This window comes from Paroedura picta, chromosome 4, assembly GCF_049243985.1.
Source record: "Paroedura picta isolate Pp20150507F chromosome 4, Ppicta_v3.0, whole genome shotgun sequence".
Taxonomy (NCBI): Eukaryota; Metazoa; Chordata; class Lepidosauria; order Squamata; family Gekkonidae; genus Paroedura; species Paroedura picta.
In genome coordinates, this window is record NC_135372.1 from 144,619,313 (window position 1) to 144,640,091 (window position 20,779).

The window sequence follows — 20,779 nt, forward strand, 5'->3', positions numbered from 1 at the left end:
GCTGCCTGGAGCAACGAATAGGCGTTAAATCATCCAGGAAGAGAAAAATAAAATTCCCCAACAGTTAACACAGAAAGCATGCCTCTCTAACCCCCCCCTCAAAAAAAAAATCAGGGACAAGATTACTTTATTAAAGCTTCAAGGCTCATAAATCTAAAGGTGGCAGTAAAACAAGCACTATGCATCTATGATTAGTTGCATAGACATAGCAACAAAGTTTTTCTTTAAAAAATCCCTTGCATCACAGGACCTTTAAACCAAGGAGAAAGGTGATTGGCTGCCTGGCTTGATTGGCAGGTGGAGGAGAATCATGTGTGTAGCGTGTTCCTCTCCTCCGCCATTCCAAGCAGGCGTATGGAGTGATTAGAAGCACGAGAAGGCGGCAGAGGGAAGTGAGAAACCCAGGAGGTGTGAAATGGCCAGACACGCGATTTTTAATAGCATTACGCCATGGCGCTGGCGTAACACTATTTTTTCCGGTGTGCGGAATGACCCCACACGTTCATTACTCTTTGATCTGTTCTGTGTCTCCTGCTCATTAATTTCCCAGAGTGCCCATGAGTCCTTGTTTTATGAGAAAGGGAGACAAGGGCTTATTCCTCTGCCGTTTCTGTCCTAATAGTTTTTACTTTAAGAAAAGCCATAAGAAGGCAAAAGACAAAGAAGAATCAGGGTTACACATAACTATTTGTATTATTTTTTTACAGAAATTACTATATACAACGTCATATATTAAACAAACATAATATATTAAACAAGCAAAAGCGTGCCCATTATGCCCATGTTGGATATTGCAATTCCAGGGTGCTCTTACAGCTGCATTTTCCTGTGTGAAACAGGAAAATCTACTTCTGGAAGCACATTATCCAACTTGTGCAGAATGGGCAAACAGAGAAATTATTCCCAACGTCCTCCTCCTCCTCATAATCTTTACAATGATCCCCACTTCCATTATTTTTACTTCTAAATGTCATGACCGATCTATTTTGTCCATTGTATTATTATTTTCCACCTTTCCTACACATCACTAAAATACGCCTTTCCCTGCCTTCTGTGTCCTGGCAGACTTTGCTGATCCTCAGAACTTCCCTCTCTGCTATTTGAGGATGCAACATTTCTAGAAACAGTAATAAATTACACAGAACTTCCCCCGTAGCTGAGAGAGACCATGGGAAATCGGAAGGGTACGAAGCAAAGAATAGACGCAAACTCTTCTTTCTTCTTCCATTCTGCTTCCTGCTCCTGACGGCCCTTCCTCTCATATGCACAGCGCAAGGGAGCTCTGGGAAAACACCAGAAAGAAAAGGTTTAGCTCCTTGGCTCCTAGGAGGAGTAAGGACCACGGTCACCAAAGCCACGGAGCTTCAGGACTTTGCTGGGTGCCAGAGGGGGGTTCGGGAGGTGAATGGAGTGGAGACATTTTAAAGCCCCAGGCATCTTTCAGGGGTCCACAACATAGGATTTGTGGGAATCATGGCCCACGCCAACACCTTCCCCCCCACTCTCCGAGAGTTTTTCAAAAGTGGGTGGGGTGAAGTGGGGCTTTTACCCAGCTAGACTTATCATTGGCCAATGGAGTTTTGATTGGCAGGGCAGGTTTTTAAAAACATTGTTATAATGGTACATCAGCATAGAAATATTCTAATTCTGATTTTTGACAATGACCTTACCGGCAAAACCAAAAACCTTGGGTAATCCACTTTAACATTTAACAGAGAAGGCACCGGGATCCCACCATCCAGGCTATCTGAAACAAGCAGAGAGAGAGAGAGATAGAGAGAGAGAGCATTAGTTCAAACATCTGTCTCGTGGCAGGGTTCACGTCTTGGCGAAAGCCTGCATTTGCCCACAATGGTGCCGGGCAAATTAAAGGGCAGAAGGAAATCCTCTGCTCTCAGGCCCCACCGGCTGTCACATGAGGGGGGGAAATTAAAAAGAAAAATTAGGTCTCATCTAAGTTATTACCATAGAGTTTCTAGCAATTCCTAGAGCTACCCTTTGTCACTTCTGGGTACCTCTAGGAAACTCCACCAACTCTATGGAAAGAATTTCCTCCAAATAAGCCAGATCTCATTATTGTTATTGTGCATTGCAGGAAAGAGAAGAAACTGGAAAACAAAGGGAACCTCTAAGATGTTAGAATAAGATATGCATGTTTCATCTGACATCTGGCCATCCTCTTGTGTGTGTTCTCTTTATTTATTTAGATTAATATACCGCCTTCCCTTATGGCTCAGAGCGCTTTGCAGAGAACATACATTGTGTGATACAATTCAACATAGATCAATAACAGCGGCATTAATGCGGTATCGTCCACATAACTGTAATATAACATAGGTAACGTTTATTCACAGAATGTTTATTCATAATAAATTTATGGTTGCACCTTGGTAGGGTGATGTAACTGGATGGGAGGTGGATGGGTTCTGGGGGTCCCAAAAGATGTTGTTGGTTTGGCCAACTTCAACCAAATGCCTGGTAGCTTTGCAGGCCCTGCAGAACTGGTAGCTCAGGAAGTTCCTGATATTTTCTGGGAGCTCATTCCACCAGGTGGGGGCCAGGACAGAGAACAACCTGGCCCTGGTTGAGACCAAACGTGCTTCTTTGGGGCCATGGATCATTAGCTGGTTGGTGTTGGCTGAGCATAGTGCTTTTTAGTGGATGTGGGTAAAGCGGCACTCTCTCAGGTACACTAAACCCAATTCACATATGACCTTAAAGGTGATTATCAGGACCTTAAACCTGATCCATAGAATCATAGAATCATAGAGTTGGAAGGGGCCATACAGGCCATCTAGTCCAACCCCCTGCTCAACGCAGGATCATCCCTAAGCATCCTAAAGCAGTATTCAGTATTCAACTGGAAACCATTACAGCTGTTGGAGCACAGGCGGGATGTGGGCCCTCCATGGTGTCCCTGTAAGAACCCTGGCTGCTGTGTTCTGGGCCAGTTAGAATCATAGAGTTGGAAGGGGCCATATAGGCCATCTAGTCCAACCCTCTGCTCAACGCAGGATCAGTTGTACTTTCCAAATCAAGGATAAGGGTAGGCTTGCATAGAGTGAATTGCAGAAGTCCAGTCTAGAGGTGAAAGTCACGTGGATCGCTGTGGCCAGGTGTTCTGTGGCCAAGTAGGGTGCTCGTAGTTTGGCTTGGTGTAGGTGGAAGTACACCAGCTCCGTGAAATGGAGGAGGCTGGTGGCTGAGAGATTGTGCTCGTGGCGTTTGTCACAGGGGGCAGCTGACTGGCCTTACCATTGATGCGCGGCACAAGCATCTCCACCAGGAGAAGATGGATCGGTGTCGTAAGACTGGTCACCTGCAAGAGAGAACACTGGTTGGAGTGACCCAAGAGTGCAGCAACAGAAGATGGGTGCTGGCTCCCATCGGAGGATGCGGAATTGGTGAGCCAGATCCAGGAATGGAACCTCCTGGAGATTTGGGGAGGACAGGGAGCCTCCGTGGGTCACCCTGCCCCAGTACCACCCTCCAAAGGACCTGCTTTTCTCCAGGGGACCCAATCCCTGTAGTCCAGAGACAAGCTGGCATCCCCAGGAATTGCCGGGGTGGGGCCAAGTGGGGCTTTTGCCCAGCTATGCTTCTGATTGGCTAGTGGAGGTTTGACTGACTGAACAGATTTTTTAAAAAATATTGTTTTGACAGCAGTGGCCACCATAGCACAAGAGTCATCGCTATGTGACTGAAGGTAAGCTGTGGCTGCCCTTTGGTGGCTAGCTCCGCCTCCTGTGGCCACCCTTTGGTGGCTAGCTCCTCCTCCTGTGGCTGCCCTTTGGTGGCTAGCTCCGCCTCCTGTGCCGCCCTTTGGTGGCTAGCTCCTCCTCCTGTGGCTGCCCTTTGGTGGCTATCTCCGCCTCCTGTGGCCGCCCTTTGGTGGCTAGCTCCTCCTCCTGTGGCTGCCCTTTGGTGGCTAGCTCCGCCTCCTGTGCCACCCTTTGGTGGCTAGCTCCTCCTCCTGTGGCTGCCCTTTGGTGGCTAGCTCCGCCTCCTGTGGCCGCCCTTTGGTGGCTAGCTCCTCCTCCTGTGGCTGCCCTTTGGTGGCTAGCTCCGCCTCCTGTGCCGCCCTTTGGTGGCTAGCTCCTTCTCCTGTGGCTGCCCTTTGGTGGCTAGCTCCGCCTCCTGTGGCCGTCCTTTGGTGGCTAGCTCCGCCTCCCTCAAGGGCTCTTAGGATGGGATTCTTGGCTATTCAGCAGCACTCTTAAAAGTTGTTGGTCCCTCAGGCAACTTCTTCTATTGTCGGTCCTGTGGCTCCGCCCGCTATTTGAGACTCCCCAGTACCAAACCTGAGCCTTTCTTAAGACCCTGTAATGCCTACCTCACCCCTCCCCTCCCCTCCCCTGCCTCTTTGGCTGGCTTCTAAGGCCAAATGAGGCCTTTAAGGGTCCAATACTTTAGAATTTCAGTCTTGTTCTTAAACACATGCTATTTTTAGCTTGCAACCGACCAACCTCTCTTGCTTCCATGCTGAAAATGACTTACGTGGAACTGTCCAATCTCGGAGGAGACCACGTGCAGCTCGACCCTGCAGGGAAAGGCAAACGGGTCAGAGCCGAGCAATCGCAAGGCCCACCAGCTCTGCCTTGGAAGTAACCAGGGCAGGTTCCAAACATCAACCCAGGCCAGGGTCCCCACATGGTGGCCACAGGCACCACGGCACCGGCCCACGCTTTCTTGGTGCCTGCCAAACATTTTGAGGAGTACGTTTAGGAAGTGTGCAAGGCCTGGAGTTCTCGCCAACCCCCTGTTGGCTCCATCATCCAGGACCGGCCCATCGGAGCCGCTTGTGACCTCTGCCTTTGCCCCACTCGAAGACCACCCCCAAAGGACCGCTATTATCACACAAGCATCGGAACAGATACTTGGAGAGAGTGGTGTGGAAGATCAGCCGGTTCTCGTGGACGGACAGGTCAACGTTCAGTCGGAGTTTCTGGAATCACACAAGGAAAGAAAAATCTCAGGGGCGGGGAGCTGAGAAGGACCCGGATGCTCTTCTGCCCGGCCATGCCCCTATAGTCGCCAATCTCCAGCTGAGATCCGGAGGTCCCTTGGAATTGCAACCTATCTCCAGATGAGACTTTCCTGGAGGAAGGGGCTGCTTTGCACAAGGGGCTCCATGACATTAGACCTTCCCAAGGTCCCTCCCCACCCTGGACCTCCCCCTCCCCATGCTACGCCCCCAAATCCCCAGGTATTTCCCAACATGGAATAGGCATTCCTCCATTTTCCAGCCTGGCAGAGCCAGCCCGGGAGCCATCCCCTGTGGCTGAGACATACCGCCTTGAGGACAAAGAGGTCTGTGAGGGCACCGAGGGGGTCTTTGGAGGCCACCCCAATCTTCAGGGATAGCTGGATGTGGTAGCCACTGGGCTGCAGGATGATACTGATGGCTTCGACTACTTGGAGAAGTATTTTCAGAGGAGACTTTTCAGGGCACTTGGGACACTGGAAGAGTTGGAGACACAGAGGTGAGCTCCTCACTGGTGGCCCTTAAGTAGCAGCTGGACAAAGATTTCTCATGGAAGCTTCTGCCTCCATGAACTGTTGTTGGCCCTCCAGAGGAACTGGTTGGCCACCATGTGAGACAGGAGGCTGGACTGGATGGATGACTGTTCTGAGTCAGCAGGACTCTTCTGATGTCCGTATGAAGGCCTTAACCTCTAAGCCCTGTTGTTGACCCTCCAGAGGAACTGGCTGGACATTGTGTGAGACAGGATGCTGGACTAGATGGACCCTCTCTGGTCTGATCCAGTAGGGCTTCTTCTTATGTTCTTATGAAGGCCTCGGCCTGTACAGCCTGATATTGGCTGCCCAGAGGAACTGATTGGCCCCTGTGTGAGACAGGAGGCTGGACTAGATATATTAGGGCTTGTCTGACGTTCTTCTGTTCTTCCTGCCCCAACCTGAAACTGGCCCTGGGAGCAAGAACCTAGATTCTCAACCCAACATGTGGAAGCTATCGAGGACTTCTGCTCACCTCTTGATGAGAAAGCAGAACAGCCACAGCATCTATGAGCTGGACGGATCCAGAGAACTGTTGGTGGGAAACACGGTAGTGGAAAGGACAAAATAGCAGATCAGGTTGTTAAATCAATTCTCTTCAAAAATTCACAGCAGTTTATTCCCCAATTAAAACAAAACAGAAGCCAATTTTTAAAGAAGAATAGCAACTGAATCGCCAAGCTATAACCTAACAATGCCCCAAAATCACAGCATCGTTTAATTTCAAAGCCAAATGAACAAGGACAAAACCAAATGTAGTTACCAAAAGCAAAGCAGAATGCAAATGCCAGTGGTGAAGCTCAGGATAGAGCAGGGTATCTCACAGACGCAACTGAGAAGGCCCCCGCCTGCCTCACTTCTCCTGACGGAGGTTGCCTCTGAGAATCCCTCCCTGGTGGACCAAAAACAGTTTCCAATGACTCATTTTGTGGTTGCTCCTAGATCTCTTTGTTGTTGTTGTCGTTGTTGTTGTTAAGATCCAAGCAAACTTGTTTGGAGGATATTTGGCCACATTTATTGTTGTTGTTGTTGTTGTTGTTGTTAGGTGCGAAGTCATGTCCGACCCATCGCGACCCCATGGACAATGATCCTCCAGGCCTTCCTGTCCTCTACCATTCCCCGGAGTCCATTTAAGTTTGCACCGACTGCTTCAGTGACTCCATCCAGCCACCTCATTCTCTGTCATCCTCTTCTTCTTTTGCCCTCGATTGCTCCCAGCATTAGGCTCTTCTTTGCGCCTTGCTGGAACACAGTATCTTTGCCTTCTGATTTCTAAAACAGTGAAAGATGGTGTGATGGGTACTATTTGTCTTAAATGTGTAGTTTTTCCAAGTGAGCAGTGTTAATCCGGTGAAAACCCAATGGGGGGGGGGGGAGCCCTGCTTTGCAAGCAGAAGGTTCCAGGTTCAACCACCTGCTTCTCCAGTAGACAGGACCACGAAAGAGGTGATGCGGGAGACCTCAGCCTGCAACTCTGGGCAGCAGCTGCCAGTCAGAGGGGGAAACTGACCTTCATGGACCGATGGCTTAGCTCAGTGGTATGTGGCTTCATGTGCAGGCTTGGCTGTGAATCTTGTGTGCTAGGTCATATCACAGAATCACAGAACCAGAGAGTTGGAAGGGGCCACACAGGCTATCTAGTCCAACCCCCTGCTCAACGCAGGATCAGCCCTAAGCATCCTAAAGCATCCAAGAAAAGTGTGTATCCAACCTTTGCTTGAAGACTGCCAGTGAGGGGGAGCTCACCACCTCCTTAGGCAGCCTATTCCACTGCTGAACTACTCTGACTGTGAAATCTCAAAGTCACTAAGTGGAGCCAAAGGTCGCTTTGTCTCCCTGGACCCTGAGGACTGTACACCGGTGGTGGTGGTGGTGGGAATTAGGTATGTCTGCAGAGTCTGAAAATCAAAGAGGTCCCAGGCTTCTTAGGAGAGAACCATGACCACGAGGAATGTGAGGACCACTGGGCTGATGTCTCTCCAGGGGATGACGTCTTTCTCTGCCTGCAGTGGTGGGAGGGGGAGCGAGTCCCTAGAACCCACCAATCATGGGGGATGCTGGGAAGTACCAACAAGTCAAAACCCATTCATGGTGAAGGCAAGAGGCTAACAGAGGTGGCTTGCCCTGGGCAACCCTGGGCTTCCTGGTGGCCGCCCACCCCTGGACGATGCTGCTGAGCCTTGGCCAAGGTCAGGTGACCCTGGGCCACCCACTGCAGAGGTGAGTTGCCCCCTGCCTGCTTCAGCACAGCAGCCCCTGACCTCCATGGTGGTCCCCCATCCCAGTGTGATCCAGGGCTGGCCCTGCTTAGCTCCCGAGACCTCAAGACTGGGCCTGCCTGGGGCACCCAGCCAGAAGACGCGTCCCCACCCCCCCAACTCACCGCTTGTGGCGTGGTAATGAACTCCTGAGGCGTCAGCCGTATCATCACAGAGAGGATGTGATTAAGGGCATCTTGGGTGAAGACCAGGCAGAGATCGTGGCCGTTCAGGGAAGGGATATTCGCAGTGTGGCTACTGGCAGGGAGGAGGGTGGTGTGTCTGGGCGTCCGGATGAAAAGCTGCAAGGGGAGAGGGTGGAGGGTGGGGACCAGTGAGGCAGAGGACAGGCCCCGGATCCTCCTTGTTTCTTGCCTCTGGAAATGAGTTGTAATTCTGGGAGATTTCCGGGCCCCACCGGGAGGTGGACAGCTCTAAGAGTGGCCCCGATTCAGCTGATAAACTGATGAGAATTACTTGTCGTATTGTACGAACTGAGCCCCTGAGTAGGTACCTGCCATTAAGGGCTGGCAGGTCACGAAGCTCCTGGATCCAACCTGCAGCTTACCCTAAATGGTAGCAAAAAGAAGTCAGGTGTTGTAAGCGGCAGGGTGGCCAGCTGGTACTGGAGGCTCGCAGCGGAGTGGAGAGGAAGCAACACTGAAAGGACAAAATTAATCAGGTCAGCCATTACAGCTTTGCCAAGTCACAGAGACATACACCTGCACACTCTCCCACCCGTTCTGGGACCCTGACAGGGAATTAGCTCCTAGGAACCTTAGAGGTTGAGCAGCAGAATATACTAAATGTTAAAATCTGAAAATATTTATTACTATTCATGTGGAACAAAACTCGAGCCCAATCAGGCACCTTTAAGACCAACAACGTTTTGTTTAAGGTGTGAGATTTGATGTGCAGGCCCACCTCCTCAGACAATGGAACAAGAAGCATAGGAGTTCAGATATAAGGAGAGAGGGAATGAGTAGCAAATTAGTAAACAGCCTCACGGTGACGCCTGAGAAATAAGCAGCATGATAATGGAGATCAGATCATTCCTTGCTAGAAGAACAAAACAGTTCTTTGGGATTAATTTCGCAACAGGGAAAGCACCTGTTGTTAATCGCTAACCTTAACATTCTTATTCCCCCTGTGTTTTTGCGCACAACAATTGAACCCTAGATCTGGCCAGCCTTACCTCTCCATTCCCCACCACCGGCCAGGGGGACATGGAAACCATCGCTGATCATCCGCCCCCATTCAAGTTTCTCTGCCATCCTCCCCCCTCCCCCCAGAAGATGCTAAAGAAACAGGATAAAGATTAGAGGGACCATCTTGGCAGCCTATCCAAGAAACTTACCATTAGCCGTATACAGGAAATTATATAATGCCACATAGGCAGCCACTTCCTCTGCTTGGCAAAGCTGAAAGGCAAACCCCAAATGTTAATATCATCCATCCATCCATTTATTTATTTATACTTATTAACTATGGTCTCCTGGCTCATGGCAGTTTGCAATAAAAGAGCCGGAAACCGGATTCTCAGCCACTATGTGGAAACATCCACATCATGGCCAGAGCAATGGCTGGTGAGTCTGAGGGCCAGTCTTGGAGTACAGGTGGCATCAGTGCAGCGAAGGGGGCCCAGCTCTGAACCTTGCCAGCTTCTGCCATGGCTGGTAGCTTTTTGAGGCCACCTGTGCTCTCCATCTGCTGGTGCGGTCCCTGGGTTGGGACTACAGACATCATGTCCGGAGTTACATCCGTTTGAGGGGCCGTGGCAGTAGATGTTTCCACATCAACAAAATCATAAAATCACAGTAAAATCACCACAACAATTACAACCCCCCCCCTCAACACTATCACCTGTACCCAATTGACATGGCTCCAACTTCAAAGTAGGTGTAAGTGTTGGCATTAACACCTGTCTGTGAACATTTTTTTCACAGTCAAGAGTAGTTCAGCAGTGGAATAGGCTGCCTAAGGAGGTGGTGAGCTCCCCCTCACTGGCAGTCTTCAAGCAAAGGTTGGATACACACTTTTCTTGGATGCTTTAGGATGCTTAGGGCTGATCCTGCGTTGAGCAGGGGGTTGGACTAGATGGCCTGTATGTCCCCTTCCAACTCTATGATTCTATGATTGAAGACCTCACTGGCCGTCTTCAAGCAGCGGCTGGACAGATCCTTCTCCTGGATGCTGGAGGCTGATCCTGCATTGAGCAGAGGGTGGGACTAGATGGCCTGCATGGCCCCTTCCCACTCTAGGATTCTATGAGTCTAGTTCAGCAGTGGGATGGGCTGCCTAAGGAGGTGGTGAGAGCTCCCCCTCACTGGCAGTCTTCAAGCAAAGGCTGGATAGACACTTTTCTTGGATGCTTTAGGATGCTTAGGGCTGATCCTGCATTGAGCAGGGGGTTGAACTAGATGGCCTGTATGGCCCCTTCCAACTCTGTGATTCTATGATTCTATGATAACAGTTTCCTAGATGTTAAAAGAATAAAATGTTTGGAAGAGGGGCCATATATGCCTGGTGGAAGAGCTCCATCTTGCAGGAACGTGGAGAACTGTGGTAGCTCCAACAGCGCTTTCAGTTCTCCTGGGAGCTCATTCCACCAAGTAGGGGCCAGGACTGAAAAGGCCCTGGCACGGTTCAAGACCAGGTGTACCTCCTGTGGGCCAGGGTTCACCAGTGTGTTGGAATTCACAGCGCAAAGAGTTCTGCAAGGAGCATAGGAAGTTAAACGGTCCCTTAGATGTAATCTTATAATCCAAATCTCCCACTTCTGTTTGCATGAGATCTTTGTAGTATGCTTGGAAGCAGAGGCCACACCTTCAGCCAGACAGGAATTTAGCCCTGCAAGGAAAGGGCAAACAAGCCGTTCTGGCATTTTGTCACCCGCCAATGTTTTTGCAGGGCATTGTTCTTTGGAAAGGTGCCTGCCAGCTGCGTTGAGAGATAAAAGCCCAGGTGAGCCAAGCCTTTGGTGGCACGAGAGCTACTTGGAAAAGAAGAAGAAGAAGAAGAAGAGTTGGTTCTTATATGCCGCTTTTTTCCCTACCCGAAGGAGGCTCAAAGCGGCTTACAGTCGCCTTCCCATTCCTCTCCCCACAAGGGGAGCCAATCCCCGCATTTGCAGCCGTGGGTTTGTCTCGAAATTAGAAAGGTTTGGGAAGCTCTGTTGATATACTTGCCCCTCTGATTCCACCTAAGATGGTAGAATCCTAGAATCATAGAGTTGGAAGGGACCTCCTGGGTCATCTAGTCCAACCCCCTGCACTATGTAGGACACTCACACCCCTCTTGCTCCTCCACTGTCACCTGCCTCCCCCTTGAGCCTTCACAGAATCAGCCTCTCCGTCAGAGGGCTCCCCAGCCATCACCATGAATGAGCAAACTGTGTACATTGAAGGCTGATTCTGAAAGCCACAGGGAGGTTTCACTTTGTCCAATTGCTCATGTGTGTGGTTCCTATCCCAACTGAGGCCACAGGGTGCATCTCAGAAGGAACTTTAACCCTTTCCCTTCCATACAAACCATTCTGTCGCCCTAAACTTAAAAATCCAAACATTGAGCCCAGTAGCACCAAAAAGACCAACATAATTTTCCAGCGTAGGTCAAAGCTCACTTCATCCGATCCAGATTGCCAGATCAGAGAATGCCTGCTGCAGACAGCACATTTTGGGGGACAATCGTTAGGTGGGGCCTGGGGACCCCCTGGAATTATGGCTCCTCTCCAGGGGGCAGGGATCAGTTCCTTGGAGAAAACGGTCACTTTGGAGGGTGGGCGCCAGAACATTATATGTGTGTGAGGTCCCTCCCACCCCAAATGCCACCCCCAACGTCTCCAGGTCTTTCCCACCCAGAGTTGGCCTCCCTGTTTCACCCTCAGAAGATCCTTGGCAGCACGTAACCCACGGATGCGAATGATGCTGCAGCCCCATGAAGGGGCTTCACAGTGTCGGCCGTTTTATTCTCCCCCCCCTTTCCGAATAACCCCGGATGCTGCCGTTGCCTTTTCCTCCCCTGCTGAAATTTCTTTTGAGCTTTGACCGAGCCGGACTCACCGCACCGGGGAGCGTTGCTGTCAGTATGTTCTGGATCAACGGCCTCACTTGCGCCCTGATCAAACTGAAGAAACAAGGAAAGGGAAATGAAACGAAGGAATGGCTGAAAACTCCCATCTGGTTAATGCAAGAGGGATATGCCTATGACAGGGGACCTTTCCGCACAAGTCTGGAAGGAGCTTTCCCTGTTCCACACAGGAGAATCCAGCTGCAGAAGCACATGGAAGTGTGGAATGCATGTGTGGAATGCATTTGGAGTGCTTGTGTGGAATGCATGTGTGGAATGCAGTTAGAGTGCTTGGCCTCAGACTCCAGAAAGGGACTCCAGCAAGCCACTGTGGTGGATAGGTCAGAATCCTGTCCATCCCATCTGTGTGATGCCGCCCTGGCCAGGATTTTACCTATGAAGACCAGTGTCACTCCCATGTTCGATCTGGAACTGTGCATCGATTTGCAAGTATCCCGGCAGGGGACTCACAAGGCTTGATGGGTACTTGGATGTGTTTGAAGTAGATGATCGCAAAAGGCAAACTACATGCCGGTAAGTTCCCTGTTTCACCTATCACGGGGGAAAGGCTCACTCTGAAGAAGAGAGCCTGAGGCCGATTCCGCACAGGCGGAAAGATGGTGACCCCATAATGCTGATATGCCAACCTCAGAGGATGCCTGTGGCGATGCTCATTCAGTGTGAACTCAGGAGCCCATGAAGCTGCCAGAGGTTGAAACAGAGCCTTGGGACATCAGAGTCAGTCGTGTCCACTCAAACTGGCAGGATCTCAGGCAGAGGCCTTTGCAGTACCTCCTACCCGACCTTCACAACTGGAGACGTCAGGGATTGAACCTGGGACCTTCTGCCTGTTAAGCAGATCTGATCCACTCAGCATCGCTTCTCCTCTCAAAAACTTAACATTTTAATAAATGAATGCATGAAACTATACTGAATCAGATCCTTGGTCCACCAAAACTATTGTCTGCTCTAACTGGCAGAAATTCTCCAGTGTCTTTAACATCATGTACTGATGGATTTTTAGCTGGAGTTTCTGGGGATCGAACCGGGGACCTTCTAAATATTCAGCAGAGGGCTCTACCACAGAGCCAAGCCTCTCCACAAACTGCATGTGAATCTGCCTCCTAGTGAATCAGACCCTTGAGCTATCAAGGCCAGCACGGTTTATTCAAACTCGGAGCAGCTCTCCAGGGTCTCAGACCAAGGAGGGTCTTTCCCAACACCCACCACCTGGTCCTCTCTTGCCTGGAGGTGCCGAGGATTGAATCTGGGCCTTCCACATGCCAAGCAGATGCTCTGCCCAGGGCTACCATTGTCCCCCTCCATGTTTGTTCAGTTCCAATCTCTGTTAAGCCCTGGAATTGACACTCCCAGTATGACCAATTGGGATGGGAACAGTATCAACACTGGCAGCCTTCAAGCAGCGGCTTGACAGATCCTGAGGCGTAAAGCTGATCCTGCACTGAGCAGGAGGTGGGACTAGATGGTCTCTATTGCACCTTCCCACTCTAGTATTCTGTGAGTCTAGCCTGACATGAGTGGCTTGGGCACAGAGCACCCCAAACAGCACCTGTGGGCAGCAAGACTTGGGGCAGGCGATGGCTGGAAAGGGGGTTGCATCCCTTTTGGACTGGGTTTGGGAGTTCAGCCCAAGCACCTATTCATGGTTTAGAAGCACCTGGACCAAGAATTCTTAGGCGCCACTTACTATGAGGGGCTGATAATTTTCGCGATGGTCACTTGCGTGTTGCACGCCTTGGTCTTGAGGCGGACGGTCCCCACCGAGTAGTTCCAAAAGCTGCGAATGGCCCTGAAGTGCACGTCCACCGTGAAGTCGAGGCTTTCAAAGAGGCGGCTGAAGTGGCTAAAAAATTTTAAGAAGAGAGGATGGGATGAAGATCTCTGCCTCACCCCAACTCCTGGGGTCATCACTGTTACCAGCCAAAATGTTTTGCCGTTGCATTTGGGTGGTTTCAGCCCAGATTTTAAAACTGTCTCTCAATTAAATCCCATCAGATCTCAGGATTAAATTCTCCCAGTCCCTGCTGCTGGGTTGAACCTTGTTGACCTGTGGGGCTGACACAGGACTCCAATGTCTTCTCCTGTCTGTTTGTTAACTCTTGCATGGGTGTGTATATTGAGTGGCACTTTTCGCTCTGGCTGCCAGGCAGATTCGAGCCAAAGCATTTTTACAGGAGCCTCCACCTTGATACACCATCCCCCCTCCCCTTATTGTAACTCAGTAGCCCATGTTTACAATTTTATGTACGCAATATTGGAGAAATATTGTTTTATTCGTATTAGTACCATATTGTTTTAATTGTGCTTTGTAATGGCCTTTGGCTATACACAATAAATGTTATTGTATCGCATTGTATCATATGGGTGTGCTTATTTGTGGCCATTTGCATATCTTGATTACTGCCTTAATCCAAGTCCAGCTATTATCACACACCCTTCGCTATCATCTCTCTTGCACCTGTGCTCCATCCATGGTGATAAACCCCGCATCCCACCCTCTCTCTACCTATATGTAAGGTTCGGGATATTCTGTTTCATTGTATCTGCTGACGTGTAAAGGTAAAGGTATCCCCTGTGCAAGCGCCGAGTCATGTCTGACCCTTGGGGTGACGCCCTCCAGCGTTTTCATGGCAGACTCAATACAGGGGGGTTTGCCAGTGCCTTCCCCAGTCATGACCGTTTACCCCCCAGCCAGCCGGGTACTCATTTTACCAACCTCGGAAGGATGGAAGGCTGAGTCAACATTGAGCCGGCTGCTGGGATTGAACTCCCAGCCTCATTGGCAGAGCTTCAGACTGCATGTCGGCTGCCTTACCACTCTGCGCCACAAGAGGCTCTTCTGCTGACGTGTGCATGCACACAAAACTTGTCTTTTAGCCATAATAATCGTTGGGTTGCACGCAAAGGATGCACACCCCACCTGATTTGCCCTCAATGGGAGTTATGTCCCCAATAGGGAGAAGCCACTTCCCCACTGAAGGCCAATCATGGGTCTTCCCCACCCCCAACCTCCTCCTTCCTGCCAGAAGAAGAGCCAGGGCCTCCCCATGGTCATTGCAATTCCGCAGGTTTGCCTCTAGGACCTTGAAAGTTTGCCATGTAGACTAGGATGGAGGTCAGCATCCCTATCTCTCCTCAACATACCAGTCTTTTAAGCCACGTTTGTGGCCTTCTCCCAACATAAATTGCGAAAAAAACCCACCTCCAATGGAAGAAGGTTCCTTAAGGGGGTGAAGTGTTTGGATTTGGCCGCCTACCACGGTAGGATCACAAGCCAGTGATTGTTTACATTTCATTGTAAGGCACCGTTGGTTGACTTCAAAGATTAAGACCAGCGTCTTGTTCTGTGATGAAGAAGGCCCCGCCCACTCGTATTTCCTTTCATGTTCTCCTTCCCTCCCCCCAAAACAAAGGAGAGCTCTCCAAATGTGCTGCACTTACTATTGAGCACTGAAGAGCAGTCTGACATTGATAAGGACTTGGACCGTCGAATTAGCCTTCAGCTCCACAGAGACGGTCGGCTGGTGGACCTTCACGATGTGTAACCTGCAGGCAGAAGACTGGTGAGGCAGCCGGAAGCCCCCCAGGGCGAGGTCAGCTTCACTTTACGGGAGCAGCAAGGTTCAAGATCAGGAGCACCAGGGAGATCAACTAGGTTTCTGCATTTCAAATTTTAGAGTTCATACCATATTGGTCTCTCTTGTGCTGCTGGACTTGAGTCTAGCTGTTTGATTGCAGGCCAACACAGCTCCCCTCTGAAAGGATCTGGATCGGAGTGGAAATTAACCTGGGGGCAAGGATCAGGGGAAGAACTTCTGCCTTTCAAGGCTGTGCACATCCACCTGCTTGGCTGCCTAGAGCAGGTGGAAGGGCAGCTTGTGTTTTGATGACCGCCCCTTCCTGTCCTGTCCGAAGGAGAGGTGAGGCCTGTGTGGCATGAAGGTCATTCGGGGAGAAAGACCAGAGCTCTGCTTGCCCTGGGAACTGGGCCCTCACCCCAGGGCAGAGACGCCAAAGCAAATGTCCACCTTGAGCAACCCTTCAGGCATGGATGTGGCTCTGCCCAGTGACCTCAAGGGCAAGACAGAAAAGATTATTCTTTGTCAGCTCCCTTGAGCCTCCTGTTTGCCCTCTCACGAGATCAAGGAAGCGGCAATCAAAGGCAGCTCAGCCTTCGGAGACGTGGCTGTGTACACAAGGCCCCAAAGAGAGCCTTTCTTTCCAGCAGGAGACGTGCCAAGATCTCCGTGTACTGAGGGTCAGGTTCACCTCTTCCGTTGAGGCACAATTCTAGCGCGTCTCCTTGTGGTGAACCCTGGACGACTCTAATGAGTTGGGATGTTTGGCTGTACAAGACACATGGGAACCATCAAGCAAGCAAGCAGTCCGTCTCCGGACTACCTGGCCAGGGGGATAGGAGACGGCATCGTATGGAGGGGGATTTCCCAATCAGTCTGAATGCCCATGGTCCCTACTGGGCTACATCTTTCATCTTATGATATGCTGCCTGTCTGCAACTCTGCCGTACAATAAACTATAAACTGTGCTTTTCTTTTGGGGCAAGATGACAGCAGTTCTCTAATTTTTAGCTGCGTCTCTGGGACCTATGGAGAAAGGTGGTCAGCTCAAGGCAGGCTGAGATGTGGACAAGGTTGAGAGGGGGCAGAGGAGAGCGAGGGGGAGGATCCTGGGCCTGGGGATCAAGCCCTTGGAGGAAAGGGTGAGTGACTTGGGAATGTCCCGCTGGAGGCAGAGAGGGGACAGGACGGCTCTCCTGAAGTCTTTGAAAGTCTGCCAGAGGAGGGCTGGGAGCAAATGCACAGTAATGGTTTTGAACTACTTGTAGAATGCTACTGAATAGATATCGGGCTGGGGGAATTTCTCAGTCTGAGTAGTTCAGCAGTGGAATGGGCTGCCTAAGGAGGTGGGGAGCTCCCCCTCACTGGCCGCCTTCAAGCAGCAGCTGGGCAGATCCTTCTCCTGGATGCTTGAGGCTGATCCTGCCCTGAGCAGGGGGTGGGACTAGATGGCCTGCATGGCCCCTTCCCACTCTAGGATTCTATGAGTCTAGTTCAGCAGTGGAATGGGCTGCCTAAGGAGGTGGGGAGCTCCCCCTCACTTGTGGTCTTCAAGCAGTGGCTGGACAGATCCTTCTCCTGGCTGTTTGAGGCTGATCCTGCACTGTTGGAGCAGTCCACAAACACCTAGTTCTTTAAATGAAACAAAGTCTTCTGGGCCAGATGAACTGCATCCAAAGAACTTGCAGATGTCATCTCCATTATTTTTGACACTTCTTGGAGAACAGGTGAGGTGCCAGACGATTGGAAGTGGGAAAATGTTGTCCCCATCTTCAAGAAAGGGAAAAAGGAGGTTCCGAATAATTATCAACCCGTCAGTTTGACAACTGCAGCTGGCAAAATTTGGAACAAATAATCAAACACTTGGTCCTTGAGCAGCTGGAACTGAGAGCTGTGATTTCTAAGACTCAGCATGGGTTTTGCAAGAACAAGTAATGTCAGACCAACCTTATCTCTTTTTTCGAGAAAGTGACTACCTTGCTGGATCAGGGGAATGCCGTGGACATAGTTTATCTGGATTTCAGTAAAGCTTTTGATAAGGTTCCACATGACATTCTTGTTGACAAGTTGGTAAAATGTGGTATGGATCCTAATTCTGTCAGGTGGATCAAAGTGGTAAGCAACTGATTCCAGAGAAAACTATTGGCAATTCACAGACAATGGCGGAGAATATGTGAGACATTACATGAAGGGCTACAAGGCTAAAGAAGGGACAGAACATCAGCTCACTTTTCCATACACCTCAGAACGAAATTACATAACTGAACTGAGCTAGGCATATTTGTAAGAAATTATTTAGGATGTAAAGGATAAAGGATCCTTAATCCAAGAACTGAAACTGTAAAAATATGTAACACAGTCTATATTGACAAAAAAACACAAGTATCTACAATCACAGTAAAGAATCCACACTGAAGGAAGAAAAACAGAAGCAGTACAGCTAAGCACTGTGAACTCTGCAGAAGATGTGCTAGCAGAAGAACCAGAAGGGGCTGCAGAAGCTGAGGTCAGAAGATCAATTAGAATAAATAAGGGAATACTGTTGGCCATAGACCAAGGGTCCTTTCCTAAATGAGTTATGTAAAAACATGCCAGACTGGAAACCCTTTTAATGATTTTTAAAAATGTTTTAGCTGTGCAAAGAAGAGAGCATTACACAGAGTCTTATACATCTACCTAATGTCTACCCAATAGGTTTGGCTTAGAGGCCTGGATCAATGCCATAATGCCACACCTTCCATCTCCAGAGTAACCCTGGAGCCCTGATGTGACAGGGTCACCAGAATGGTTGGTCAGTTAGACTGCCAGGACTATGCCTTTCCTCTTTTCTTTCCCTTCTCAATAAAACTATGCTTTAAGCAGCTGGTACTTTACTCCCTTGCATATTTAAACTCTGCCAACCCAGGCTGCACCTGGAAAGTGACAATCCTGCTTGTGATGTTGGTTTTCTATTCAGAGGGAGTTTCAAGCCCACATCATTCTAAATTCCCTGTCATGCCACACAGGCTATTAAACTGCCGTCAGGCCCCATTTCTCTTCCTTCAAGTTTGCTGCTTTGGGGAGCAAAGCATATTTCTAGCCACTGAAAGTGTTCTATTTACTGCCATTTACTGAGGCTTGATTTACTGTTCCATCAACTGATGTTCCATTTAATGACATCAAACAGGATTAAATTATCAGCTGGTCAAAAATAATGCCCCCTCCCCCTCCCCAAGTAAACACCTTGGAGATGGAGGCTCCTGAGGAAAGGCAACCAAGCGAATGAAGATGCTTATCTTGAAAACGACAGAGTGTTCTCTTCCGGGCCCCCAGCTTGTGAGAAATGAAATGCTGACCAGATGCAACACCAGGACAAAGGGGAGTCTGTGAATGCGGACCAAACCAGGAGCATGTGCCGCACCTCTTACTTACCCCCAGATGGAGTTCCCCAGCTCCTTCCCTGCTGGAGGGCTACCTGGGGGGAACGGGAAGGCCTGGACGTGACTCTTGAAAAGCCCGTCTTTGAGGAAGATGTTGGAAACATCTGAAAGAGAGGTCAGAGACACCATTTCCTTTGAGTTACTGACGTTCTTTGTAGGCTGCCCCTCTCACTTGGGCTCAAGGTAGATGGCACAGAGTCAATAGAAGCGGTGGACTGGGCAACCAATAAACAAGGCAACAGGATTAGGGTTGAGAACCAACCAGAACATCTGAAAACAGAAGAGAAGTGTAAGGTCCATTCCACATGTTCGGTAACACATGTTCAATGCACTTTAGTAGATTGTCCTGTTCTGCACAGGAAAATCCAGCTGCAAAATCCAGCTGCCTGGATCAGGTCCAAGGTTTTGGTGTTAACCTTTAAGGCCCTCCTGGCTTAGGGTGACCCATCTGGCCTCAACCAGGGTGCAGGTCTTTGCTGCCGTGGCTCCAGCCCCAGCTCCGAGGAGTTTCGGTGGGCCAGCGCATTTGAGGGGGTTTGAACAGCAGGCGTCTTTTGAGGGGAAAAGATTTGGGGGTTGTCCCATTTCATTTCTCACGACAGACCAAAAATGTTTTTAGTGACTCTTGTCCCTGGCCTTGAAGCCAAAGGAAAGGTGGCATGTGACTGTTTCAATAAACTGACCAAACAACCAATAAAAATAGACTTGAACCAAAAATTATTCTTACATTTTTCGAAAATTGCTGGGCTGACCACAAACAGAACGGCTGATGGATTTGCTCTGGCGGTTACTTCTGATGGGCTCATCAGGCTGCAAACGGCAACAAATCCCAGGAATGTCCACATCTTTTGGTTGGGCTACCGGCCAGGAAAGGAGTCAGACGAGGCTGTTAACAGGCCCACAAGCAGAGGGATGAGACAAGCTCCTGAGGGAAAGCCAGACAAATTTTGACCTCTCTGGGTCAACTCAAGAAGAGCTGGTTTTAAATACTCCGCATTTCACTCCCCCAAGGAGTCTGGAAGTAGCTTACAACCATCTTTCCTTTCCTCTCCCCACAACAGTCACTCTGTGAGGTAGGTGAGAACTCTGAGAGAACTGCTCTGTGAGAACAGCCCTTAGAGAACTGTGACTAGCCCAAGATCACCTAGCTGACTGCACATGGAGGAGGAGCAGGGAATCAAACCTGGCTCTCCATATTACAGCGCGCTGCTCTTAACCACGACAGCAAGCTGGTTCTCAAGGAGTCCCCAATAAAAGGAACTTTGACTCTCAAAAGTCCATCCCCTGAAAGTCTTGCTGGCCCCTGTGGCCTTCTTGAAGGCAATTCTGGTTTTTCCACTGCACATCAACACAATTCCCCTCTGAAACGATCTCTAGATCAAATCTTTCTTCTGCCATTTTGAAGTCATGGAAATTTGAAGTTTGGGATCCAAAATTCTACCCCTTATTGTCGTAAGGACAATATCTCAACACAACTTCATTACTTTTTAAAAAGTCAATATTGCTGTTATTTAGGAAAACTTTAAAAGCAAAAGGACACTCCACCCCCCCCCCCCCCACACACACACACTTTTTTATGACCAAGATATGTGCAAAAGAAACTGTAGGGCCAACCGTAAACAAAGTTCAGCTTTTTCAGCCCTGGAGGAATGCTCTGCAGCTGAGATCAGGGCCCTGCAAGACAGATCTAGCTCCTCAGGCCTATGGCTGAGACCAGGAAGAGAACACCCAGCACATCTACTTGGGAAGCCTCTCTAGAAGAACCCCGAAAAATCCAAAATCCATCAGAACATCACAGTAAGAGGCATCTCCCCAAAGAAGAATACCATCCTTAATAATAATAATAACATCAAACATTTAATATTTGATATATTTAATATCAACCAGTGGCAAGTAGGTTTCTTTGAACTGTTTTAAC

At 49.6% G+C, this 20,779-nt stretch overlaps 1 protein-coding gene across 1 annotated transcript; it reads right to left on the reverse strand.

Moving 5' to 3' along the window:
- Positions 1-706: 706 nt before the first annotated feature.
- On the reverse strand, positions 707-19,731 carry LOC143836690 (BPI fold-containing family B member 3-like). Its single transcript, XM_077336234.1, has 15 exons — positions 19,589-19,731; positions 18,854-18,965; positions 15,306-15,410; positions 13,552-13,707; positions 11,837-11,900; positions 9,133-9,196; positions 8,344-8,435; positions 7,901-8,077; positions 5,993-6,049; positions 5,293-5,460; positions 4,878-4,945; positions 4,498-4,540; positions 3,256-3,319; positions 1,671-1,747; positions 707-1,282 (listed from the first exon to the last, which is right to left on the reverse strand). The coding sequence occupies exons 1-15, from the start codon at positions 19,704-19,706 to the stop codon at positions 1,259-1,261; spliced, it is 1,389 nt and encodes a 462-aa protein (XP_077192349.1). The 5' UTR covers positions 19,707-19,731; the 3' UTR covers positions 707-1,258.
- Positions 19,732-20,779: the final 1,048 nt, after the last annotated feature.